Source organism: Crotalus tigris, unplaced genomic scaffold (genome assembly GCF_016545835.1).
Source record: "Crotalus tigris isolate CLP2741 ecotype Arizona unplaced genomic scaffold, ASM1654583v1 scf7180000018343.506757, whole genome shotgun sequence".
Classification (NCBI taxonomy): domain Eukaryota; kingdom Metazoa; phylum Chordata; class Lepidosauria; order Squamata; family Viperidae; genus Crotalus; species Crotalus tigris.
In genome coordinates this window covers 450343-477497 of record NW_024096954.1, presented here as the reverse complement: position 1 = coordinate 477497, position 27155 = coordinate 450343, and the positions used below count along the sequence as shown (strand labels likewise).

At 41.7% G+C, this 27155-nt stretch overlaps 1 protein-coding gene across 1 annotated transcript; it reads right to left on the bottom strand.

Moving 5' to 3' along the window:
• On the bottom strand, window positions 1–26396 carry LOC120311310 (synaptophysin). The gene is made up of 7 exons (XM_039350660.1): window positions 26294–26396; window positions 21492–21557; window positions 13279–13403; window positions 12230–12425; window positions 10717–10908; window positions 6816–7116; window positions 1–1640 (listed from the first exon to the last, which is right to left on the bottom strand). Exons 1-6 carry the CDS (start codon window positions 26309–26311, stop codon window positions 6820–6822), a joined length of 894 nt encoding a protein of 297 aa, XP_039206594.1. The 5' UTR covers window positions 26312–26396; the 3' UTR covers window positions 1–1640; window positions 6816–6819.
• Between the last annotated feature and the right edge of the window lie 759 nt (window positions 26397–27155).

The window sequence follows — 27155 nt, the reverse complement described above, 5'->3', positions numbered from 1 at the left end:
GGAGAGAGAAAGAGAAAGAAAGAGAGAGAGAAATCACAAGAGAGAAAGAAGAATGCAAATTAGGAAAAGCATGGGGAAAGGATGGATGGATGGATAGTGGAAGCCTCCCCCACAATCTCCCCATCCCTTAACTGTAGACCCCTGGTGCAACAGCTCACTAGGAACAAGTCCCCCACCCGTTTTGCTTTTCCCTCCCAACTGGGCTAAAGCCTTTTAAAGAGATGGTCAATACACATCCCTTCAAAACAATAATGGGCACCCCAATGCTGTGGATCTTTCTGAGGCTTCCCCATTTGGGTATCCCTCCTCCCCTGATGTAATGAGCTGTGAGAATATCCCTGAGGAAGGGGAAGAAGAGCTGCAGCCAAGGCAATGGTCGGATACGAGAAATATAGGCCCAAACTGGAATTTGGGAAAGCACCTCAGACTCTACTCTCCCTAGTTAATAAACAATAAAGGCAGGGTAGGGGGGGATGAAGGCACATTCAGAGTTGCAAGGTTCTATTACTGTAACCCTACAATAAAAGTAGCTTTAGTGTTCATGATTTCGGTATTTAAGTCTGGCCTACCTCAAAGAGCTAAGATCAGTCTTGCAACTCTGAATGTGCCTTCACTCCTCCCTTCCGCTATGCCAGGGGTTCTCAACCTTGGCAACTTTAAGACTTGTGGACTTCAACTTCCAGAATTCCTCAGCCAGATTTGCTGGCTGAGGAATTCTGGGAATTGAAGTCCACAAGTCTTAAAGTTGCCAAGGTTGAGAACCCCTGCGCTATGCCTTTTATCCTTGAGAGAACTAGGGAGGATCAAGTCTGAGAAGCTTCCTCAAATTCCATTCCTGCGTTGGACTCAGATTTCTCTTATCTAACTGCTGCCTTGGTTGTGGCTCTTCCTCAAGGTTATTTTCACCTGGAAGGAAAGCAGGGGATAATTTCCCCCAAATATAGTTGCCCTCTATCTGACCCCATAGATCAATGGGGTGAAATCAGGAATGGAGGGTATGTTAAAAAAAAAAACCAACTTTAAAGTGCTGCTAGAGGATTGAACCCACCAAACCTCTTAAACCCCAAACCTGCCTGGCATTTGCACACACAAAGGAACAACCCAATTGCCCTCCATTTCATCCCTTTCCGGCCCACCTTAGAGGCATGCAGAGGAGAGAGGGAGGAAAGCTTGGCATCAGATGAGGGTCAAAGGAAAACAGAAGTCCTGGGGTGCCTTCCACAATACAGAAAGCATGGGCTGGGGTTCAAAGTGAATGGCGAGAGAAAGGGTACTTCAGGAGGAGATCCGACAACCCATTTTGGCTGGAGAGTGTAGGGGATAGGCCTGGGGAGGCCAAGGATCAAGAAACTGTCCTGGGGAGGGCAATGATGTGGGAAAGTGTGTTATGCATGAGGCATTGGGGCAGTGGGAGAGGGAGCGGTCTACCTCTAGTTATAGTTTCTCATATATATATAATATATATGTATATATAAACAGCACAAACAACTACATTCATCCTGGGGGGTTGGGAGGGCTCCACCAGCCACCTCCCAGTATGAGCACCCACCAGCCCTCCCTTCCCCCGCACAAGGGACATGGGGAGCCAGGATGGGATGGCTGCTTCCGTCTCACAACGCCTTCTATTTGGGGGTAGGAACCTGTGGAGAGAAAGGGAAGAAAAAAAGAGCCAAATGAACACAGAAAGAGTGACATCATCCTGCAATCGATGGACATCCTGATATAGCAGAGAGAGGAAAGGCAGACGTCTTAGCCAGATCCTAGCAGAAATCAGCAGAAAGAGGCACCTCTCTCTAGTACAGTGGTTCTCAACCTTTTTAATGCCGCGACCCCCAACCGGTCGTAAGTCGAGGACTACTCAACCGGTCGTAAGTTGAGGACTACTTAACTGGTGCAGCACCGTTTGCAGAATGGGACTTCTGGTGGGCTCAGCAGGGCAGAGACAGCCTGGATAATTCCTATTGGCTTTTGACTCTATTCAAGAGAGTCTATTCTATTGGCTTTCAAAAGCCAATAGAATAAAAGGGAGTAACACAGGTAAGGAAAAGGGGGAAAAAATGGTGGGCTGCGTTGTTTGGCGACCCCCGTGAAATGGTCGTTCGACCCCAAATGGGGTCCCGACCCACAGGTTGAGAACCACTGCTCTAGTACAACAATGGCAGTCCGCCAGATATTATCCTCCATCTCCACTTCTGGCAATTCTCTTGGCTCAAGGAGACCATGAGCACTGGGTCTGCCATGGGGCCTGCCTGGCATTGCCTGTCAGCCCCACAAAGCATGCCAGAAGAGAAAATCAACTCCACCAAAAGACTAGAATTACTTTTATTGAGATGGGCTGTAATAACAAAACCTTGCAAGTCTCGATTATGCTGTTCCTCCTCCTCCTCCTCTTTCTTATAAATGCTTTGGAAAAGGTTTTAGAGTGGCCCAGGATTATCAACTCTGAAATTTATGGTTAAGAAAGTTACAGTGCTGGGATTTTTCCAGCCCAAGCTGCTTAGGTTGGTTGGCTGGATTGGGTTGTGAGAAGTCACGATAACATGGCTGTGATAATGCCTGTGCCAAATTGCTTGTCCAAGGACACAAATACATATCACAGGTTTCACAGTTGATTATCCTACTCTGAAACCCCCTTTTTATCTTTGCACTAAAATACAATAATTTTGCATTAAAGGTAGAATTTCCGGTCCGTATGTGGCTGATGAAATGTGCTGCCTGAGATGGATGCCTCAGTTGGCCAAAAGGGAAGGCTTTCTCTGGCTTGAGAACCAAGAAGACAAACTTGGTTTTCTTCCCAATGGTCTTAAAATTACCAGTGGGAGAGCAGGAAGCTTAATGCAATTTAGGTTTTATTATTAAAAAAGCTTGATACGCTGCCAATTTTATTTTTGTTATTGTAAATTATGTGTGCTTACTCTTTTGACTCTCAGGACCAAATTAGATATGATGCAGAAAGAGTTTCTCTTTAAAACACACACATACACACACACACACACACACACACACACACACACAGTGAGGAAGTGCCAAGCTGGAAGAAACACTCAATGGGATAATATCATTGGAAAGGGAATGTACAAATTCCTACATGCAGTTTTATCAATGATAATGGTTTTCTTTCTTTTCCATAAACTGTTGCTTGCCTTGCAGTTAGGTATGAAGTAAGAAGAAATTAGATGCTTTGTTAACTACAATTCTTCTGGGAATTTGCTAGCAGGGCAAAACAAACCAGATGCAGCATGAGTAACTGATCAGTTGGGCAATTTTGTTAGAATAGAATAGAGATGGAAGGGACCTTGGAGGTCTTCTAGTCCAGCCCCCTGCTCAAGCAGGAGAACCTATACCATTTCACAGACAAGTGACTATCCAACCTCTTAAAAATCTCCAGTGATGGGGCGCCCACTTTTAATTGGGGAAATTCTAGCATCCTGGTCTTGATATAGCTTAGGCTGGTAATGAGTTGCTATTCAGATGATATGAATTGCACACAATATAATTAAAAGGTTTTTACAGTATTGTGATATAGTTTTGTATAATTATATAGAGTGAACTTTTTCTTGTTTATATACTTACAGGTATTATAAAAATATGTGATGTTATCAGGGGTAAGCAATCAGTTGCCATCCACATGGTCCCAACCATTAGTCCCAGTGTCCTTACTCTGGCTATACTTTCTAGGGATATTGGGAGTTATGTCTGAGTAACATCCAGAGTGCCATAAATTGCCTATCACTGCTTAGAAGATAGATACAGATAAGTGCTTTCTTCATTCTACGAGCTGAGGAGAGCATAAATGTTTTTCTCTTGGAAAGAAAAAAGAGTTTAGCTACATTTTGTAAGATTGGGTACTGCAAAATGAAGTTTGCGGTTCAAGAGGAACTTGAAACATTTGGGTTAATGTATGTAGTAAGCAAACTAGCAAATTTCCTCTATGCAGTTCTCACACCCCAGATATTCATCTTATTCCCTTCTTTTCCACAACTTTCTGATGGGATTTTATTCCTAATTGCTGTCCTCACAGCACCAGCAACACAATCTCTCTTCTCCCAACCAGTAGACTCATTACTGTGTCTGAGAAGCTGTCATTCCCCCCTTATTTCACACAACAAAGAAGGAGGGGGGAAAAAGATAAAGAATAGTAAAATGATTGGTTTTTTTTCTTTGACTGATTTCTCACCTTTTTGCCTCATTTTTCACCCCTTATGTGGCTGTGCAGAGACTGAAAATTGAACCTGGCCAACTATGAAGTGGAGATAGTTTCATCTTTGTAAGATGAATTTAAGGTTAAAGCTAAACACCCTTGGGTTAGTGACCAGGTTAGCTAACACCTTTTCAGTTATCCCTGGGTACCATTAAATATGAAATGGGACAGGACTGCTGCAGTTGGACTGTGATTACTAAGCATAATTAACATATTACAAAGGCTGTGTTCATATAACATGCTAAACCAAATAAGCAGCATCTTAGGTAATCTGATTCATGCAACACCTTGTTTAATTTTAGATTATAACTCATGGTTTATGGTTTAGTTATGTTGTGGGAACACACCCACACTAATTTTCTTTTAGTGTAGGTAACACCTAAGGACAACTGCGGTGAGATGCTGTCATGGATTGAATTATTTCACTACTTGGGGGGGGGGCTTCTCTGGGCATGGATCTGTGGTAACAAGCCCAAACTCTAAATGCAGGGCTGTGAAAGCTAAAACATGGGACAAAACGATAGGGAAGAAGAAGTGCATGAAAAATGTAGAGGATAAGCCTCCGTCCATGATAATGTGGCTGAACACACTGTATGAACTATTAAAAATGTTCTGCATAGACATAACTCTCCTGAGGTTACAACCTTAGTCTGTGTGTATATGTACCGTATATGCCGACGTATAAGGCGACCCAGCGTATAAGACGACCCCCGTCTTTGGCGCTGAGTTGCATGCCTAGAATGTCGTCTTATACGCTGGGAACTACCAGTATTTCTGGCGTATAAGATGACTCGGCGTATAAGACGACCCCCGTCTTCAGCGCCGATTTTAACCCTTGCGAAAGTTGTCTTATACGCCGGCATATACGGTATGTGTCAGAATGATGCTAGTAATGAGTTATGATCAAACCCCTGGACCTTTTGTACAGAGGTGCTATACTGTATTAATGCAAGTACAAGAGGAAGAGCTTTGATCACAACACCACGCCTGCCATTTTGCAGATTTTGACCCTTCACACAGACCCTACTAATCACTATGCAGAACTATGCTGCATAATATTGAATCTTAGGATTGGTTTCCTGTCTCTCATTGGAGCCGCCTTTTGTACTTCATCGAAGAGATACGAATCTTGTTAGCATCCTCTCAGAATCACTATCTAGCATTCTGTCACCTCCAATTATTGGCTCCTTTCTCTGCAGATGTAAAGAAAACCCCCTGCTTTCTTTTATTTCTCTTTTTTTAAAAAAAATCTGCTTGTTTGCGAATACATTAACAAAAATCCAAGCCAATAAATGATTCCTACAGAGATGTTCCTTGCGATTTTTTTATTGGGATTGGACTCCTCCTCCTGTGTTACCTGGCTTACCTAATGCTGGTCTCTTATTTGCATGAGGCTTACAGTGTATAAGACAGGTTGACCCTCGCTATCAGTTTGTATACCACTGCTAATTCTAAGGCAGTTATGAAGACTTAACATATCACAATGAGTAATGGAGAGATTTTCCAATTATCACATACCTGTACAGATATTACTACTTGCTTCACATCAACTGAAGCTATAGATATCACTATACGAGCCACCATGTCCACTTAGCAAATACATATGTCTACAAAACTTACACATTTATTTGTAGGATACATGGCAGGGCATGCAGACAAGCTCAGATAAACAGTGCATGTTCTTTGCTACTACAGAGCACATATATACTGTAGCTTATATCATCCCTATAACAAAACTGTACCAAATAATGCTACATATAAATAGACTCTATACAGCGGTTCTCAACCTATGGGTCGCGACCCCATTTGGGGTCGATCAACCATTTTTCGGGGGTCGCCAAAGAAGGCGATCCGCCATTTTGTCCCCTCAGGGGGTGGCGCCGCACATGCGCGTTGCACACGTTGAGAACCGCTGCTCTATACTTCCAACATAATTGGTTTTAAACCAGTTTTTGTGTTTTTTTCCTTCTGAGAATTATTTGAGTTTAAAAAGTTCTGGGGATTTTATTTTATAGTCCTCTGTGAGGGTACTGGATTTGTGAGGACTTGGCCTCGTTGGGCAGGCATGTCACAAAACTGGGGTAATTAGGGCTGAAGCAAATCTAGAATAAAGAAAATATATATTCTAATTAGGTGTGATAATTGGGACTCAACTACTGTTATCATTATATTTACTGAAACTGGAACGTTTATAGGCAGCATTAACTATGGAAGAATTTACCTGCCAGTATACTTCTGACACTGCTCAATTAAAAAAAAAACATTCATGTATTTGCATACATCTAGATGTATGTCATGGTCCTGCCAGAGGACAAAAAAATGCAGATTGTGGTAGCATATGTAGAATCCAATCTTCTGAGAACTTCGGATAAAAGCCTGTCCTCAGGCATTGTCGATATCTGTGGAAATCTTATAAATTTGAACACGAGGGAAGAAAGCCAAATAAGATTTCCTTTGATCAAAGGGGTCAGGCTGCAGAGCCTTAGATCAGTCCTTGCTTCTCCACAGGGCTAGCAGAACCATAACCTATCATGCAAAGTCCTATCACATATAACATGGGATTGATCTGCAAGGACTACAGGATTCCATTTCTTCATATGTTTCCATGACTCACCCGCCTACATCTGGTTTGCAAAGGAAGTGGGCCCGCTTTGGACATAGCCACCTTGCTGGCCGTATTCTCCCTGTTGACCATAGCCTTGCTGGCTGTAGTCAGGCTGGTAGCCACTCTGCTGCCCATATGTGTCCTGTTGTCCATATCCTGGAGCTTGGTTGTAGCTATCTCCATAGGTATCAGGTGCTGGCTGCTTCTCCTGGGCAGGTGGGTGCTTCATGAAGGGGGCACTCCATCCAGTCTCTTTAAAGACAAACCATAGGTTTCCAACCCAAAGCACCAAGTTCAGGAAGCCAAAAACCTATTGGACAACATGAAGAAAAGTTGATGAAAGAGCTGGGGATCTACAGTCCTACCTGTTAAAAACACTGCATGGAGCATTCAAAAAGAACCACACTAATCTAGCAAGCATAGAATACCACTGAGGGATAATGGCTCCATTCTTCAATGGTCAGACATATCTCAAGGGCTAGGTACAGTTTGGATCTTACATTCAAAGAAAGATTCCCACAAAGTAGGATGAGTACCAGGATGAACAATGTGAACTAGATGAGGGAATAGAAGGAGAACTCATCAAATTTGCAGATGACACTAAACTGGCAGGAATAGCCAACACCCCAGAAGACAAGCTCAGGATCCAAAAAGATCTTGACAAACTTGAATAATGAGCCCTATCCAACAATGTGGAGGAAAGCAATGTAGAGAAAAGCAAAGTTTTACATTTAGGCAGGAAAAACCAAAGGTATAAGTACAGATTAGGTGAGACCTGGCTCAGAAACAGCAACTGTGAGAGGGACCTTGAAGTCCTAGTGAACAGTCACTTGAATATGAGCCAGCAGTGTGCAGCAGCAGCCAAAAAAGCTAATACAGTCCTGGGTTGTATAAACAGAGGCATATAATCAAGATCATGCGAAATATTAGTAGCGCTTTATAAAACCCTAGTAAGATCACACCTGGAATACTGAACCCAATTTTGGTCACCATACTACAAAAAAAATGTTGAGACTTTGGAAAAAGTTCAGAGAAGAGCAATTAAAATGATCAAAGGCCTGGGGACTAAAACATACGAAGAACGGCTGCAGGACTTGGGTTTGGCTAGTCTAAAGAAAAGAAAAAACAGGGGTGACATGATAGCAGTATTCCAGTATTTGAGGGGCTGCCTCAAAGAAGAGGGAGTCAAATTATTCTCCAAAGCACCAGAGGGCAGGACAGGAAACAATGGTTGGAAACTGATCAAAGAGAGAAGCAATTTGGAATTCCTAACAGTGAGGACAACAGCTTGCCCTCAATAATCGTGGGAACTCCATCCTTGGAGGTTTTAAAGAAGAGGCTAGACCAGGGGTAGGCAACCTTGGCTCTTTTATGACTCGTGGACTTCAATTCCCAGAATTCCTGAGCCAGCCGTGCTGAGGGGGAAAGGAGAGGTTTCCAAGCTGAGGAAACTCAGCTACTGGCTCAGGAATTCTGGGAGTTGAAGTCCACGAGTCATAAAAGAGCCAAGCTTGCCTACCCCTGGGCTAGACAGTCACTTGTCTGAAATGAGCAGGGGGCTGGACTGGAAGACCTCCAAGCTCCCTTCCAGCTCTATTCTATTCTAAACTATCCAAGGAATAGAAAACAGTACTGGAATAGATGGAATGAAGTGAGTACCGTATGTTTTTTTCTTGAGGAAAAATAACTGTGGGGAGCCATGCATCATACTGAAAATTGTCATGACTTGTCCTTTATTATCCCACAGATGGAAAATAATGACTTTCCATTACAGGAAGGCTATTTACTTGTTTGCTTGCTTCTTTATTTATTATGTATAGAAGCCCATCTCAAACCAGTGACTCTGAGCAGCAAACAATCATAAAAACAGTTAAAATGCAGTACAAAAGAAGAAGTTAAACACGAAAAGCAGCCAAGAAATATTATAATCAGTGTCAATATAACCAGGAAACAGGGGCCTTCATAGACTTGGAACCCCAGGCTCAGGCACGTAGCCTGAGGCACATAGGCCTTCTGAAAGGCCAACAGGGTCAGGCCCATCCTAATTTTAGGGAGGCTATTCCAGAGGGCAGGGGTTATAATAGGGTAGAGAAGGCATGTTTCTTGGTCCCCACCACCTGATAGTCCTTGGCTGATAGGACCAGGAGAAACAGTGCCTTAAAGCTAAGTCTCAATCTCTTTTAATTTTAATTTAATTTAAGAAGTTAAAAAAAAAACACTTAATGGTCTAAATGGCCCCGTCCAACTCTCTTATTCTCTGGAGCTGTTGTGCCCCCTTGCACACTGAGAACAGAGACTGCAGTAAAGCACTACAAAGGCAACTAGCAATTGTGCATCTAGCCAATTTTTCTTTCTTATAGTATTTTGGGGAAAGATGCAAGACTGAAGAACTGCAAAGGAAAGTCCTCATTCTGAATTAGCTTATATCTATATCTTTTTCAAAGTTTCTGCAACCACAGATCACTAAAAAAAAATATTAAAAAATGCTGGGATCATCCATTTAAACAACATCACCCTCTCTTCTTATCTAAGTGCAGGCGTAGGTCATGATTTTTAGTGGATAAGACAGTACTTAAACTGGCGCAATTACCATATCCCTTTCCCCAATCTCAAATAATGTCATTTCCCCTATAAAACAAAGAAACAAACAATGTTGTATAATACAAGCATCTGGACAGGGATAGTTCCAAACTTACAACTCGACTCACAAACAATAAATTACAAATTTTTCCATTACCCTAGTTTCTTCACCCCACCTCACATAAATTAGTATCAGGTCTTTTTCATTTTTTTCTGATCATATGGGTTAGGTTTCTTTTTAAAAGCTTATAGTCTTTTATGCAATGCTTACATTGCCCTGTAGTTTCTATGTAATATTACATAACAATTAGCACTTTTGTACAAAATGTCAATTTTAATGTTTTTTAAGTTTTTATAAAATTATGTTTTAAACTAATCTTCATTAATCTCATTGGAAAACCTCTGAGACGCTCCCTAGGACCTCAAAAGTTCTCTGGTTGCAACAACAAATTTAAAAATCTCACTTGATTGAGCTGTGCAGTTCTGCTTAGTCATTAGTGCTTAGTCACAGATAGCTATGCAAACAAAATGCAGCAGTTTTACAATCAAGATAGGGCAGCTATATAGGCAAAAACAAAACTGGCATTCTAAAAATCAGCTTGAGGAATAGTTCAAGAGAGGAGCCACTTATTCTGTCCTGTGGAACGAGTGTTTCCTTCTTAATGGCCGTCTGCATATGTGCGTATGAAGAAGGATAAAAGAAGTGATAAGAAAATACAAGAGGACTATAAACAGGAGATAATCTCACCTGGAGCCTCTCACAAAATTCAAAGGAAGAGGCAGGGTGGATTGCACAATTAAAATTTATCTAATAGCATTCCGAAACAAAAGGATTATGTCTGGCTATGAGTCAGACAACAGAACTGTGAGATTTATTTGATCACAAGTAGATCTGTTTTAGGCCAGCAAATGGTAATGTGACACTTGTGTAGCACAACAATTAAGGTTATTCCCTTGAAAATGGCTCATTGTAAGACACCTACCAGTAGTTACGCATATGTCTTGCTGCAGACATCACCCCAAGTTCAGACACACAGGAACCTTTACAAGCCAACAGCTAAAGATGCACAAAACACCAACATATCCACATAAACAACAAACTCATTCTGGTACAGAGTTCATGAACTGAAAGGCAGAAGTACAAATGAAGTCTTCGAAAATATAGAAAACAGACCCACATGGAAACAGACACAAACCAAAAACATACACTGCAAAGCTATAGTCAAATAAAGCTAAGAAACCCAACTATAAAATATATGTTCAGCCCCCAGGAATAGACCCTATATGAAAACCCTATCATATTCTTATGATAGTAAGCTGGAGGACCTACCACTGAGGTGTTGAGGCCAGAAGTGATGGGCTCATATTCTTCCTTGCATTTGACCTCTGGGTCCTCACACACGGACATGCCTTCTATCACATTATCAGGGTCAGTGGCCTCCTTGACATCTGAAAGCCCTTTGGCCCAAGCGCAAGAGCTCACCAACCACATGAACACAAAAATAGCTGTGACAATGAAATCCTGCAGCAAGAAGAAACAAGCCCAGTGAGATTACAGGAACGATTACCCAATGTGTGAAGAAGAATAAACTTCTGGAGATCTTGTCAGTGAATATCATAAGCCTCTCTTGAAATCCAGAACCTAGGTCCTGCCATGCCTTCCCAGCAACCCTAACCTTAATTCAGCATAGGCAGAAGATTTTTGCGATAATGGCGAAAATCTGTAGCTCTGTAGGATGAGAGTGAAGGTTCAGCAACTCAATGGCCATGTCAGGTCTGTCACTCAAGCTCAAGATTTTAAATTGGCTAACTGATTATTTAAATCTCACCTCACCTGGAAGATCATTAGACGGCCTTAGATAAGACACTGTTTTGAAATAATAGACCCCGGTGGTAAGTAAAAATTAGTTTCTCAAACCTTGGAGGAGCCTCCATCTGACACTAGTGCTTGCAATGGGTCAGCAATGGGATAAAAATATACAGGTAGTACTCAACTTACAGCAGTTGGTTTAATGACCATGGGAAGTTACAATGGCACAGAAAAAAATGACTTATGACCATTTTCCACACTTACAACTGTTGCAGCATCCCCCATGGGTCATGTGATTAAAATTCAAAATGTTTGGCAACTGATTCATATTTATGACAGTTGCAGTATCCTGGGATCATGTGATCATCTTTTGCAACCTACTGATGGGGAAGGCAGATTCACTTAACAACCATGTTACTAACTTAATAACTGCAGGGATTCATTTAACAACTGTAGCAAGAAAGGTCGTAAAATGGGGCAAATTCACTTAACAAATGTCTTGCTTAGCAATAGAAATTTTGGGCTCAATTTTGGTTGTAAGTCAAGGATTACCTGTAATATGCTAGACCAGGGGTCCTGGTTGAGGAATTCTGGAAGTTGAAGTCCACAAGTCTTAAAGCTGCCAAGGTTGAGGACCCCCGTGCTAGACTATAGTATTATGGCAGGATTCAAAATAAAGAATCCATCATTTAATATTTATTTTGTTCAACATACTTCTGCTATCATCAATTAACTTCCTGTTCCTAATGAACATCTAATATTTTGGTGCACAAAACAGGGCACTCAAAAGGCACTGTTTATTCAATCAGGTGGGGCATGGAGAACCTGAATGTAAAGTTATTATTTAATGGAGGCCAACATTTGACCCTTCCCAAAGAATTTGGAAGGTTTTCCAAATGCCTGTTTGTCATTCTAGATGTCCTCTTTTGAAGCAACTATTCCTGCTAAGGTTAATTCAAAGGGTGCTAGTATCAAGTATGACATGTGTGTTTAAATGGCTTGTGCAATCCTATCATCCTATAACTGTACTCACAACCATGGGACCTTTGTTGTTCTCCCTATATTTATCCTGCATGAAGATGTAGACAATAGTCGCAGCTAAAGAATAAAGGAAGGCGAAGACTGCAATGGTGACGAAGAATTCAGCAGAGGAAGAGTAGTCTCCAATCAAGAAAACCTTTTCTTGTTCACCTTTACAGGTAGGAGCATCAAAATACACCTGGTGAAGCCTGGAGAAGAGAGAAAAGAATCTGTAACAGGAATTCACAGAAGAAAGGCAGCCAGTATGGGTGAACATTGGTTACCCTGAATCAGAATCACGTTCTTCTTAAGAACTAGTTTCAAGAGAAATAAAAGCATGAGGATTACTGGCACTGGATTAGACCCTGATTATGAAAAAATGATTAGCCACATTCGTAATGGAATTTACTTCATGGCCGCAGTCGCTATTAGCCATGATGATGGATCTTCAAAGCTCAGGGTAAGTATAGTCCTCAATGCAACAAGTTAAGGATTAATAATTGTGGAGGTCCATTACCATATGCTCTGCTAATGGACTCCTTGGAATTCTCTGCATGACTATTAGAAAAGTACACACACACAGACACACACACACACACACAGACATGCATATGAACATGCCTCTTTCCACCACCCATCCACATGTATATTAAGAGTTCAAATATGTCTTCTGTCTGTTATTCAAAAAAGATAACATTCCCTTTGTATTGACCCCACTTCCAGTGTCCTATTGTTTTCTTGGCAGCAATAAGTAGTGGTTTGTCATTCCTTTCCTCTTGGATATTTGTTGGCTTTCCAGTCTTGCCTACAAACATTCATTGATGGTTTTCCACGTAGTAACCTAATTTGATCCTGATTGGTATTTTGTGAATCCCAAAGTTCTACCAGGTGTTGGACATAAACCATCAAAACAAGAAGTGTAGGCCACTGGTTGGTAGCTTTCTTATTTCTGGAATGTGCTGTGTTCTTGTCCATAAACAGCATCTTGGCTATATATTTTTGCCCACCAGCAGTTTCCTTACAGTTTCTTCACTGAACAGCCCCAACTAAGTCTTAACTCACCGGAAGGGGTAGGCGAATTCCACCTCTATATTGAGTTTGCTCTCATTCTTCTTGGGACAATTGACGCTGAGGCGGAATTGTCCACTGTAGCTGCCACACGTCGCAAATGCAAAAATGGAAAAGAACTGGAGAGAAAAAGGAAAGGAGAGCAAATTTGAATGATATTCACAGGAAATCTGGAAATCTACTCAGCAACAATCCCATGTCTTGTGCTACATATCAGAAGTGTGGCAGCAGGCAAGCAAAAAGGCTGGAGATAGTACAAAATGGTACAGATTTCAAGGTTATTTACATTTATATACATTCCTGGAAAAAAATTGCAATGGAAGTTATTTGCTACATTAGAGAACTGAAGTTTCCTGAAAATAACTTAATGGAAGGTTTTCAAAAATATAGTTGACTTTTTTTCATTGTGTTGACTTTTTATGAAATATTTTCTCTTTAAATATTAAATTTCAATTTTTAAACACCTCTTTTTATATAGAATACGTTAATTTTATAAGATGTCATTACTGTAGTGCTAATTATATCTGCAAGATTAAATATTTGTGGGGTTGAGTTCCCTGCCACCCAAATATTTTAAAGACATTTCCCACAAACATGCCAATTAATTTCTGGCCCAGCAGCATAGAAGAAATATTTCCCAGTGATGTAATTAAAATGCTGGAGGCTGGAAGTTGATGGCTTTTCATTGGTATCTTATCCTGGCTCCTTAGAGTGATGGGTTAAAATGAATTCATGTTTTATGAGCTTTTGTTAGTTAGATAATGATAGATAGATGATAGATAGATGGATGGACGGACGGACGGATAGACATGGCAGGGACATGGATTGGCTGCGGGCGTTTATCCTCCATGATTGGTCAACTGAACAGTCCATAAATACTGTAGCTCATGACATAGAAGGGCACTGGGGGGGGGAGGATAAAATGTCCTGAGATGTTTTGCTTGCAAGAATTTGGGTGGTGAAAATGGTGAAATTGCTCTTAGATACAATCATTTTTTTTTACTATTGTATATTTAAATATTTTAGTTATTTAGTATGATTTTTTTTAAAAAAACAATCAGCTGGGTTGACTAACTCAAATATCTGAAGGACAAACCATTATAATGAAAATTGTATGTAATATTTTTCCCAAACAAGCCTTTAAAAAATAGAAAGAAAAGAAACAGATTTAGCAATCTCCAAACAAGAGTGGAGGGTATTTAATCTTTTTTTCTATAATTCTTTTTTCAGTAGTCAGAATCCCCTCAAACTACTTTATCCCCGCAATAAGGATTAGCATCTAATTTGAATTTTCATTTTAAAAGGACCACATTTTGAACAATTATTTCAGTTTAGTTAAAAAAAAAAACAACACTGGAAAGTTACAGGCAGTTGCTCTACTACCAGCATATTGCAAACATCCATCAAATTTATACAATTAAAAAAAACTATAGATTCCAATGAAGGAGTCTGGGAATTTTAATTTGGTGAAGGCTATATAGTGTAGGTTTAATAATATATGAAAGGACTACAGTAGTTGTGGATTCATCCTAATAAGATGTAATTTTTTTCTTTGAAGATTTTTACATAATTTTAATCACTATATTTTATTATATATCATTGCTTTATTTTTGTCTGTTAAATGTGACGAATATTTAAAGCATTAAAAAATGTTAGTCTCCTATGAAGTAGAGGTCTCTTATCTTACTACTTCCACTCTAAACATGGGGATTCCCAGGTTGAGAGAGAAGAAATACATGTTAAGCTAGTTATAAGTTTTTACATGATTAGAAATGAATCATAATCCAAGGTTAGAGTTTGTAGAATTCAGAAGAATTTAATATCACCCCTTTTTTTTCATCCTTTGTTATACAGCTTCTGCTGCTAAACATATGAGAGTTTTTGGTGTACAGGAGTTGCCTAATATGGCACCACCCAGTTGTAAAAGGTACAAGCCAGTTGCAGATTTCCTACCTCAATGAGAACTAGGAACTTGAAAAGAAAATTAGTAGGCATTAAGCACCCATTTCTCTAAGCCAATTTGAAGTGCGTTTGAATTGAGGCATGTGAGACCGTACTCTCCTGAACCTTGTGCCACTTTTGTGGAAATATTTATGACCCCAATGCAGTTTCAAAAGATTCTACCTCTCTACAAAACACATCTTTTCTCATATGTGGCCCTTTCTCTCGGCTGATGCCAACGCATCTCCATTTCTAGCAAGGCAACTTCTCAATAATGAGCAGTGCCTGCACCCATATGAGTCACAGGGCTATTTCAGTCTTCCCCAGCAATAGGGCAGACGGAGGGAGGGGGGGGGGAGAAATGTAAATGCTATTGGGCTCACTTGAGCCAGCAGGGGGCACTCTAGGAACAAAACCAGCAAAGGAAGGGATCATCTTAGCCTTTGCTCAGGATGGGGTGGGGGGAGTGTTGGGGGCAGGAGGCATTTGGTTTACTGTCATCATGGATCAGCTGAGAAATTACTGTGTGGTCATAGATATTTTTAGAGCAAAATTTGCCATAGGAAGAGCTGGAGAATGAGGGTAGGAGAGAGCGGGCCTTATCCCTCTCTTAATCTCTTCCTCCCAGCATCTAATCAGGGAGGGACCAGATATTAACCCAGCCCTGACCCAGTTTGCTGTCTACCACCCAGGGGGTCACCATTCCCTGCCTGGGCTCAGCCCACAGAGCAGAAGAGCCAGCAGAGATCCCTGCTTTAAAGACCTGCTATACGTTGATTGCTACTGGGAGGCTTTTAAATTATGCCGCTATGAATTAGATTGTGAGGAGCTTAAATCCCTTTAATGAAATGGTGTCCAAAGGCAGAGGGCAAGGGCGAACTGCAATAAAAAGGAACAGCATGCTATTCAGGCTTCCAGCCAGCTGGCTGCGGTTGTTTCTCCTGGATTCTCCATTCCATTGTATGGCATTCGATGTCTATTGAATGGGCGCAATTCTCACTAATCTGACTTAAAATCACCCCCCCACCAGAATTTCCTTCCCTCAGATGGTTTTGTGCTGGGGATAACATGTTGCCCTTGGAATACCGATAGGGCAGAAGAGCCCTTGCGACACAATGAGTTTACTGGAGGTTTCATAGACAAATAAATACAAATGAGGACAAACTGGTTCACGATAATGCAGATAATATTCGTCTTTTTTTTTTGTCTGCAGGTGTGCATCCCTGGGTTTCTAAGCTATTTGTGTGGCTTGGTGTGAAGCTCCTGTATCGAGGTAGTTCAAGTTCACTAACTTGGGGATAATTTCAACTAAGCTGACAACCCAAATTTGGGGCACAAATGGAAGACTGTGCCATTTGAAAGTGGTAATGTCAACCTTTTTCTCTAATACGCCCCACTACAAACAACTGTGAGGCTGGCTAGGAAAAACAGCTTGGTAGTCACAGTCACGACCCACAACTCCTGAGTTTGTAAGTGCTGCGGAAAGCTTTACCCAGGAAAATGTGGGGTGCACCGGTGCAAAATAGCAAAGCAAGGAAACAAAATGGAGCCTTTTTGATCGGAGAACAAATCTGTTCCAAAGGCCGATCCCCTTCTCTGTGGAAAGCTCTGGAGATACAGAGAGAAATCTGCTGGGGTCTCCAGAGGCAGGACTTCAGAGCACTTCACAAATCACAGTGCAAATGTAGTTCCAGACTAGTCTTTGCAAAATACATAATAAAAAGTGGATTAAGAAATGCTGGTGAACCTGACAGATAAAGGGATTTAGGATTTATTTAAAGCCTCTGAGGCCAGGATATGCATCTAAGAGAGAACAACCAGAGGAAACCGGCTTTGAGGCCTTGGTATGCTGCAGGCTATGCTGGAAGAAGGGTTTAGTCCTGATCCATCCTTGTGTCTATTTACTCCACGTTCCATAAGATGTCCAGGGGGCAACAGTCTGCACAACGTATTTCTTTGAGGCCAACAAGTTATTACATTTAACTTTTATTTTTATTGTTATTTTTAAAAATCCATTACCTTTTTTTTTTCAAAATAGGAAGCCTGTATTTTGCAGAGCAAAGCATGCCTTAAGCATAAGCTGTATTTTCAATGTCAGAGGCATTCTTAGAAAATGGGATGGCGAGTAGGGCTGCAGGCAAGTTCTTTATTTGATTTTTAATAGATACAAGTGTTTGGATCTGGCCATATCTCCCATGGTAACCATTGTTCCCAAAATACCTGCATATCCAAATATATCCACTGGCCCCAAAGGCTGGAATCTATCCCAGGGGTGGGGAACAGTGGCCCTTTGGATCCACCATTCCTGACCTCTGCTCTACCCAGTAGGGAATATTTGACTTCCATAATTTCCCAGGAAATGATATCCCAAGGTCATTTGGGATCATATCTTTCAGCTTTCAAAATCCAAGATGGATTCAATCACAAGGGTCTTATATTGGTGATTATGTCCCATCCTATTATTCACTTAGATTCCTATTAAGCAAACAGCATTCAGATTTTCCTTCCAGTCTTCTCTTTCTCCTCTTTGTTTTAATCAGCATGTGTGAGCAGAAATGTTAACAACAGCAGGGATAAAGTGCCACTGTCTGTAGGTTTTTTTTTAAAATTTATTTTCATTAGGAGGAAAAACTCCAAGGCATAAAGTGGTTGCTTTCAGTTTTGGTATGGTGAAGAATCACTCAATAGCTTCCCTGTTCAAAATTTTGTTCATAAATTTTCCATTTTGTGTGTGTGAGTTATTGATGGTACCAAAAAAAATGTTCATAATGGGTATGTTCTTGCACAGGAATTGAAATAATTAGGTTAAGTTTAATGCCAAAATAATTGTACAAAGCAATTTTCATCAGCCTGGAGCTCTCCAGATATATTGGAACACAATGCCCATAAGTGCCAGGCACTATGAGAACTGTAGCCTAATTTATTGAGAAGGTAGTAGGGAGAAAGCTATTTAATGTACTTAGCTACTGGGGTTTCAGGGGAGAGGAAGGTGAAAAGTAAACCACCGATACCTGAGCTGCAAAGATCTACTCGGTCATTAGATGACAGCAATGAGACCATAAGAAGTTTAACTCTTGGCTGCCATCCAATGGTTAGCTGAGATAGTACAGCCCATGTATGATGGAGGGGAGATTCTAAAGCTCCTCATTTTGACTCTCCCCTTGCCCCTTTATCTAGAACACTCTTTTTTGTCCTTCCTTTCTCTTCAATCATCCAAACTCAAGATTTTTTTAAACTGGATATTGTTTTTTATTTTGTGTGTGTTTTGTTTAACTGAGTATTAAGTGTTATGCTACATTCTTGGAGGTCAACCTATACTTTATAAAAAAAATAACTGGACTGTCTTAATATTTCAGGTAAAGGCTGTAATTCTGAATTTCAGCTGGACTTACTTCAGTGTTAGTTTTCACTGATATTTTGATTTAATAACTTGTGATGATACCATACAGTAGCATAAAATAAAAAGATAAGTTCTTCTCCAAATCAAATTGACTCATTGTGACTGGAGGCAGCAATACAGAAGTGAATTGGTGCTGCTTACAGTGTTTTAATTTTTCACTCTAGCCTGCTGCCCTGGGCATTCCTCGAGCTTTCTAATTTGAATACTAACAAGGCCTAAACCCCATTTACCAGATTTCAGAGGCACAGAGAGATATAGAGAAGATATTTATTCTGGCACCAACCAATGTTCCTGTACTCATTCCAGTTCTTATTGTGTTCTAATATAGCTATCAACATAGCAATAAAACAGGAGGATTCCCTATAGAGTGTGCTCTCAGTTAATTAAGGGAAACATCAAAATTTTCCATCTCAAGCTCCAAAGCTCCCTGATTGCTCCTGATTTTTCTAAAGGCTGTTTTGATTTTAGATTTCATTGTGTGTGGTCTAAAATACTTGCTGCTTCTTACAACAGAATTGAGTGAAAGGAAAAATTGGTGTTGCCATCATTATGGCCAAAAAGATGTTTGAAACTACTGGCTTGTTTGCCTATTATTCTCTTATTCTGTTTTAATTATTATGGTCCAGAATCGTCACTTTAACTTCTAATGTACAGCATTACTTTTTCCAACTCCAGTTGACTCTCAGATTTATGCTATGTTGACATTTATTCATTTGTTATAGTTACATCTACTTTTCTGCAAGGTGGTATATATATGATCTTCTCCCATTTCTCTTCCTAACAACAACTCTGTGAGAGAAAGTGATCTGAAGTCAATCAAGGAGGTTCTTTGCCTGAAGTTAGACTAGATCTGAGTCTTTCCAATCCTACCATTTTAACTGCTATACAACCCTGGCTCTTATGATTACTGCTTAATATGCATTCATTCAGGTAACTGGATTTGTAACGAGGTCTAAAGTGATATAATAGAGCAGTGGTGGCGAACCTATGGCACGGGTGCCAGAGGCGGCACTTGGAGCCCTCTCTGTGGGCACACATGCCGTTGCCCCAGCCTTGCCTCCCCCGTGACCTCACCAGCAGGGCCCCTGGAGGAGAGTCACCCCTGAGAGTCACCCCCACGCAGAGCAGTGCAGCCAAAGACATGGCAGCCAGAATAGACAAGACTCTGCCCTCACGCCCCTTTGTGCACAGTTGGTGCTGCGGGGCGTGGGCAGAGGGCGTGGCTGCCATGGTGCTGCTGGGCAATCAGCGGTGGGCCCTGGAAGCGGTGAGTGGCCCTGCGGGCAGGCGGGGTGACAGCGAAGTGGGAGCGGGGCAGGGCCAGTTTTGGGGCACTTGGTCTCTAAAAGGTTCGTCATCACTGTAATAGAGTATCAGACTATGACTGGGAAACAATTGGAAAAGCTTCCTCAAGTGGTGTTCAATTCCTGATGTCTGCATAGTCATATCCACACTGTACAGTTTTCTTGGCAGCAAAATGGAAGTGGCTTGCATTGCTCTTTTTTAGATTTCTTTTCCAAGTAGTAACTAGTTTCAGCCTGGCCTCTTTTCCAAGTAGTAACTAGTTTCAGTCTGGCTTAACTGTGTATGAGAATTTATTTGGGAAGCAATGGTCAAATAGGTGGACAGGATAGGAAAGTTGCAGATTCAACCTTTTAGTCAGCAGCCATAGTTTCAAGCATTTTCTCTAGTTTCTGTAACAGGTGACATGATGGCACCTGAATAGCACATTTTAATACTGTATCATCATCTACAAAAACAATTAATTCAGCAAGAACTCAAGGTCAGTAAGTTCTTAACTGCTGTGTGATATTTATTTCCATGAGCGTTGTGTGAGAAACTCTCCGTGCAGGTTGGCCCATCTATTTTATCTTACTAACTTTCCCAATTATCTAATTGCCAGAATACATTTAAATTAGATAATAGATAATAGATAGAAGAGACAGACAAACAGACAAACAGACAGAGATAGAGATGATAGAGAGAGAGAGATAAATAGATAAACAGATAGATAGATAGATAGATAGATAGATAGATAGATAGATAGATAGATAGATAGATGTAGGTAGGTAGGTAGGTAGATAGGTAGATAGATAGATAGATAGATAGATAGATAGATAGATAGATAGATAGATAGATAGATAGATAGATAGATAGATAGGTTACTGCCTCAGAAAGTGCATACGGCCTCTCAGGTTGAATGTAGCTTGGACTTCTCTGTTCCTACAGAATATCCTTCTTGGCCAGTTTACTATCGGAGTAGGGGGGGGGAGTCTCTCTTTTGCACCATTCCTTCTGATTTGGCGTCACCATTAGCAAATCCCAGCAATACAGTATCATAACACTTTCTCCCTCTTTCCCTGTCCTCCATCCTGCTAGGTTGCTATGGTCACAGTGGTTGTAATGGGGAGAATTTCCAGCTGATTGGAAGAATAGCCTGCCTAGTTTGCTTCAGCAAACAGGCTGTGTCCCAATCCATTACTGTAAGGTCTAGGCTAGGAATGGTTGGCCACCCCAGTAATTCTGGAGATAGCACAGGGGGCAGTGAGACACTTCATCTACATGTGAGACCGTCCAATGGTAAACAGTAAAATCCTGCTGGGAATAGCACTCAGGAGCTTCTCTCTCGGCCCTAGTCCTGACTTAACATGCAGCTGGAGCTCAGCCAGGGCTCAGGAGCAGAATATAACTGGCCAGATGCCAAAGAAGACAAACCTTCTCCACCTTTAAAAGGTAGAGGCAACTTTGGGAGAAGGAACAAGCAAACACTGTCCTTTGGAGCACCTGTCTTAATTCTAAGCAGGATGAAGGCAGGAGTTAAACAGACTCCTCTTGAGTTGTAAGGGTGCTGGTATGGTGGACTCACCCATTCTAGCAACTTTAAAAAACCCAGGGGCTCCTTGAGGATCCGGAACTGTCCAACCGCCACAAGCTGTGAAAAGAGAAAGGAAATTTGGTTTAGAAATCTGTGGAATATATGCATCTAAGATGCTGCGTTAAGCAGAAACCTGTACTGGTCCAAGGTCACAGGCCTTTGACATCTTTCAGCTGAATAAGCCAAAGGTGAATCTGGAAACTAATGAGTACCAAGGATAGGTATGGCCATGAAGCTCCAGCCTTTGTCCTGTCTCCATTTGTCTCATTCAGAGAAGCGAAGTTTTTTCCCCCCTCCCACTGCTTAAATCGGTTGGGGTCCAGCAAACATGTTCAAGCAAAGCAAACAGGCTAAAGAACAGAAGCTGTAGTTGGAAGCTCTCTGCCAGACTTCTCAGAATCATTTATTCAGTTTGTTTTTTCTAACTGCTACAACAAAAGAGAATAGCCTTGGAATCACACAGGGAAATGGCACAGAGTGTCTTTCAAAAGTGTCCAGCTAAGTCAGGCTTCCCCAACCTGACATTTTCTGGATATGTTAGAATTTCTGGAATTCTGGCAGTTCCAGTTCCAACACATCCAGAGGATGCCAAGTGGAAGAAAGTTCTAATTGGATTTACTTTACCTCCCCTTGTAACCAATACTCAACCAATCCTATACAATGTGATTTACATAAGGTAAGTTAAATGGCATTTTTGTTTAATTGTCTGGGCTGCTCTTTTGCTCTTAAAAAATGTGTTGGCTCAAATATGTTTTCAACAAAAAAAAAAAAACAATTCCAAAACATAATGAGAGCTGATAAAACCATAGCAAGGAGGGATAGTGAAGAAAAGGAAAAATATTTCAACACTGTTCACAGCAACTATAACTTAGAAATTCCCCCCTAGAAAGAGGTCAAAGGTGATCTAACATAACTTTTCTTAGATACATCTGTTCCTATACTACAGGCAGCAAACTCGACAAAGGAAAAATGTATCAGACACCTTAAAAGGCTCATACATCTCTCATGTGTTGTGCACATGAATTCTGCAGTTTTCTGAAGGCTGAAATCTCCCATCTTTATATAAATATGTAGCATTTTTAAGAATCAAAGCTGCTTCGTATAGCTAATCATATAGATTAGCTCAGTAAAGTTAATACACTAGATGTTGTTATCCCCATGGTATCCTTGGTTTCATGATATATGCCAAAAATATGTCTTATGACTGGTATGATAGTCATTATATTCACTGGTGCACTCTGACACAGGGCTGCCCAAGGCGCATCAGCAACACAGATCCTTCCTTTGTACACATCTATGAGTAGGTACATCTGCCTGTACTGCAAACCACTCCACAGTTTTCCACCATTCTAGATGATCCCACATCCCTTTTGTCCCACATTTGTCCATCTTGCACTGATGTACAACTGAAAGCCCTGCTCTCTTATGACACACACATCTCTGGCTTGTATAGCCCCACAGAGGCAATGTGATACCACTGCCTATGCACACCATCCAATAGCTGAACTATCCTGCAGGCAATACAGCAAAATCTCTTATCTTGTTCCCAAGCAGCTTGCACTAATTCTGTTTCCCAGCATCTCCTGCCTTGCATGAAAACATGCCTCGAGATAATTCACTTATCGGCACTGAAAAAGCCAGGATGTTCAAAAGCGTTCGTAGCAGCAACAACATCCCCTCTCGGAGGAAGTTGACTGATTTGCATTTATAATTTGATCTGTTCTAGAAGAAATGGACAGCTCCACACCTAAAAAATATAAAATGTATAAAATATACAAACATTACCTTCAACTGAAAAAGAGAGAAAGTGTTAAAAACCAACAGAATCAAATATATTTTGTCCTGAAGCGCACAAAAGCTAAATAAATGACCATTTGTTGATCAAACACCCATTGGGATTGGATGGAAACATCATCACCAGAAGCCCTCTCATATTTTTAATCATGGTTTTTTTCCCTTCTTCCTGTAAGATCCAAGGGAAGAAACAAGGACTGAGTGAGTCTGCAGTCCTAAGCTTCCTTATAACCCAAGGAGACTTACTTTTGAATAATCTCACCTTACAACTGAGCAGGAAGAAATGTAATGTGACAAATCTTCTCTGGAATATTCCCAAGTCTACCCTTCTCTCTTCAAGAACCTTAGGGCTTTTCCTCATAACCCCGTAATTAGGAAACTAATGTGCCCTCCTAGCCTTTCCCATGCCACTGTCTTTCTCTCGCTTCCAGCTCACAGCAGAGACAACTTAAAGTCAACCCCAGCAGTTTGAAATTTAACATTGTGTTTTCCTTCTTGTCCCACCATAATTTTTGCCATGGACACAACCTAGCACATTTGACCAATAGGAAGCTGGTGATGTAGCAGGAATTGGGATGTGCCCAGTTCCTACCCACTTTGAACTGCTGCGAGCACCACTGCCACCATCCCCATCACTGAATGCAGCTCAGTAGTGCCATTTCAGTTTGGACTGTAGGAGACACCAGAGATGTCGCTGCTGCAGAGGCATTTGCTTGCCTAATTCTTGACCAGCACTTTCTGAGGTTCTTATCAGTCTCAGGCAGGCTCTTTATACGTACAGGTCTAATGCTCTTTTGAAATAGCCTGACTGACAGGTACAGATACAGGTACAGATACAAGAGTACCTGACCTAATATAGGCAGCCTGCCATTCAAAGGACCCCATCTACACTAATTCAGTTATGCTGAGAACAATTAGTAAGTGGCTGGGTTTCCTGCTAGCAGGTGGTCCCAGTGAGAACGGAAATGTAAGCCGGAGAATCCATCAATCGCTTTCCTTATCTTGTCCTGCATGAAAACAGTAAGGACATCCATGAGCCTTTTGAGTGAGACTGAACAGGGTTTGGCCATTGGGACAGCAAGCTATGGGATGTTTTTCCACTGGCTGGCAGACTACACTTTAATGTGGACATCCGGATGTTCTCTTAATGCTTCTTCTTATGCAAAGAACAACTGAAAATTCCATGTAAGAAAATCTATATTTCTCCCTTTCATCTTTCTGATCTGTTTAAAGAACTCTGCCCTCAAGACACTTCAGGTCTCCAGTGATACTTCATCCAAAAAGGAAAAAAAAATAATACAAAATTCATGTCAATCCTCAAAAAATACTCCCACTGCATTGAAATATGAATCCCACAGCCTGTGCAACAATGTTGCTTCACTGAAGCTCCTCCATCAGGACAGCAAATTAGAAGCCACCTTCATTCCCAAGGGAAAATCACTTCCTCTTGCAAATCGTCCCCTCCGCCTGGTGCATCTTGCTGCAGTTGCTCTAGGGAGCAGGAATTAGAAACTGCCCCTAAGCGACAAATCTTAGTTTGCCTGCTCTCCATATCCTCTGGTCTAGCATCTATAACTACCTCTCTCCAACCAAACCATTTTACCTACTGACATCTCTCTTCACTCAAAACGTGATCAAATAAAATCTCATCTCACTCTTCTTCTCCCTCCTCCTTTCTCTGGCTGGGGGTTATTCCGCAGCCATGCAGACACCCCTTCCATCCATCATCTGCTGCACCCCACAAAGGGAAGGGCTGCCCCTTTTGCCCTCCGTGTTCACTTACATTGCCTGCCTGGCCACCCTCCTTTTGATAGGAAGCACCATTATTTATTTATTCATTCATTCGTTAGAACTCCAAGGAGAAGAGAATTATGCATCTGAGTTCAGTATTATTCAGTTAAACTGGTTTTCTCTTCCCTGCCATCACCTTGCCCAATTTCTACATGCCCAGCTCCAACTCTGCCAATCCTCTTTCTCCAATTCCCAGTTATGATATTGCGACTAAGCCCATCCACCTCTTCAGTACTTGCAGACACTTTCTGCATGCACCGGATTGCCAACCAACCTCAGTGCAGTGATATTGATTGCCATCACGACCGCCCCCCCCCCGTCTGTTTACTGTTGTGGTGCTTTCTCTTTCCTCCCCCAAAGATCCCTCACTTCTCCCCTGCCCTTTGGCTCCCTAAATACAGCCTAGGAGCCTATTTTATATTGCGCAGCTTTATTGCATCACTCCAGCCATTTTGGCGGCTTTTCCTTCTCACCCACACTTCCTCCCCAGTCTGCTGCAGTGACAGCAGGCAGACCGCTGCAGTGCCTCTACATTACCTAGGTCTGTCAGCTACAATCTAGAGCTTCTGTATCAAGTTATAAGTGGAAAAGGTTGCAGGGAGGGGGGGGGGGATATGCATGATCTCCATCTCTCCCAACAGAAATCTCTATCATCCATCCATCCATCCATCCATCCATCCATCCATCCATCTATCTATCTATCTATCTATCTATTTATCTCTAATTACCTATATCCTCTTGAATCTGCTTTGGCACCTGCCTTCTCCGGAAACCTCATTTCTCATTTCCAGCTGCCTCACTGCAGCAATTTCACAGCCTCCTCTCCTCTCCCCTCCCTTCCACCCAGGATGGGCTCAATGCAGCTCCTGCAAATTGCTGCAGTGGGTAACGTGAACTCCCAGGCGGCTCTATTAGTCTGCATCCCCACTTTGGGAGATTGCTCACCTAACTAAACGTGCTCCCCCCTCCGACCCCATTCCTCTAACACGGAGGCTCTTGTCTCGCTGCACCGCACAGATGGTGCTGCACTCGGCGCATCTTCTTGCTATGTTTAGAATCAATCTCAATCCAGGCAGGATGGGATTAAAGCGGGGAAGCGGCCATTGGAAGGGTGGGAGCCAGCTTAGGTGATCAACATCTCAATGTGGGGGTGCAGGCTAAGAAGGCTATGGGGAGCTGTTCCCGGTGTTGAAATCCTCAGCGCTTACCTGATTGACGACTTCCATCTTTGCTTGGGGAAAGCGAGGGCGACGCAGCAGAGCGCAGGGGAGGTTGGGGCGGTGGGGGGGGGACTTTATCTGGAGCAGCCTTAGAGGGAGGGGCGGAGAGCGTGAGGGGGGAGAGTAATAGCGGTAGGGAGAGATTGGGAGCCGGGAGGGATGACGTCAAAGGTACTGGCAGGCGAAGCTAGGATGAGAGCCATGTTCTTCCTGGGCAAAGAGAGAACACTTTAGACTGGGAAATGGAGGTTAAGTGATGCCAAAGTTAAAAATGCTGCTTCCGCTCTAATTTTTGCCCATGTTTTGTTATTGTGATTCGTAATAAACAGAACACCCATTTGGTATATGTGGATTGCCATCAGTGTGTGTATATGTGTTTATGTGTCATACATAAACATCAGTGTTTCTCGCAATTTTAAGATGTGTGGACTTCCAATTCCCAGAATCCATACATTCAGCATGCTGGCTAGGGAATTCATGGAGTTGGTTCACACAACTGAAAGTTACTAATGTTGAGAGAGGCTGCTCTAATAGTAAAAGTAATGCTACGCCTCTAGCCCCAAAAGACAGGAATACCACTCAGGAATACCAGCTGATAGGCAGGGCAGCCGGGAAATTAACATGTACAGGTACAACTTCAGAAATAATTAATATGAATGCAATATATTTCACCACAACACAAAAGATGGTGATTGCAGTATCTTCTCTGGGTGCTGAATGGCCCACCTTAAGCCATTTTCTGGGAGGGCTTTAGATTTAAAATCAGACTTGGACTGGAAGCCCTTCAAGTAGATGGCCATCTTCTGTGTTCTGATATTCTTAGAACAAAGTCTTATTCTCTTATTCCTTT

Bases quoted from the DNA above. Each gene is read 5' to 3' on its own strand.
- LOC120311310 (XM_039350660.1), bottom strand. The intron at 10,909-12,229 runs GTGAGTACAGTT...TTCTTGCTGCAG, and splicing joins ACAACAAAGGTCCCATGGTT to GATTTCATTGTCACAGCTAT. The intron at 7,117-10,716 runs GTAGGTCCTCCA...GTTGTCCAATAG, and splicing joins CTGGCCTCAACACCTCAGTG to GTTTTTGGCTTCCTGAACTT.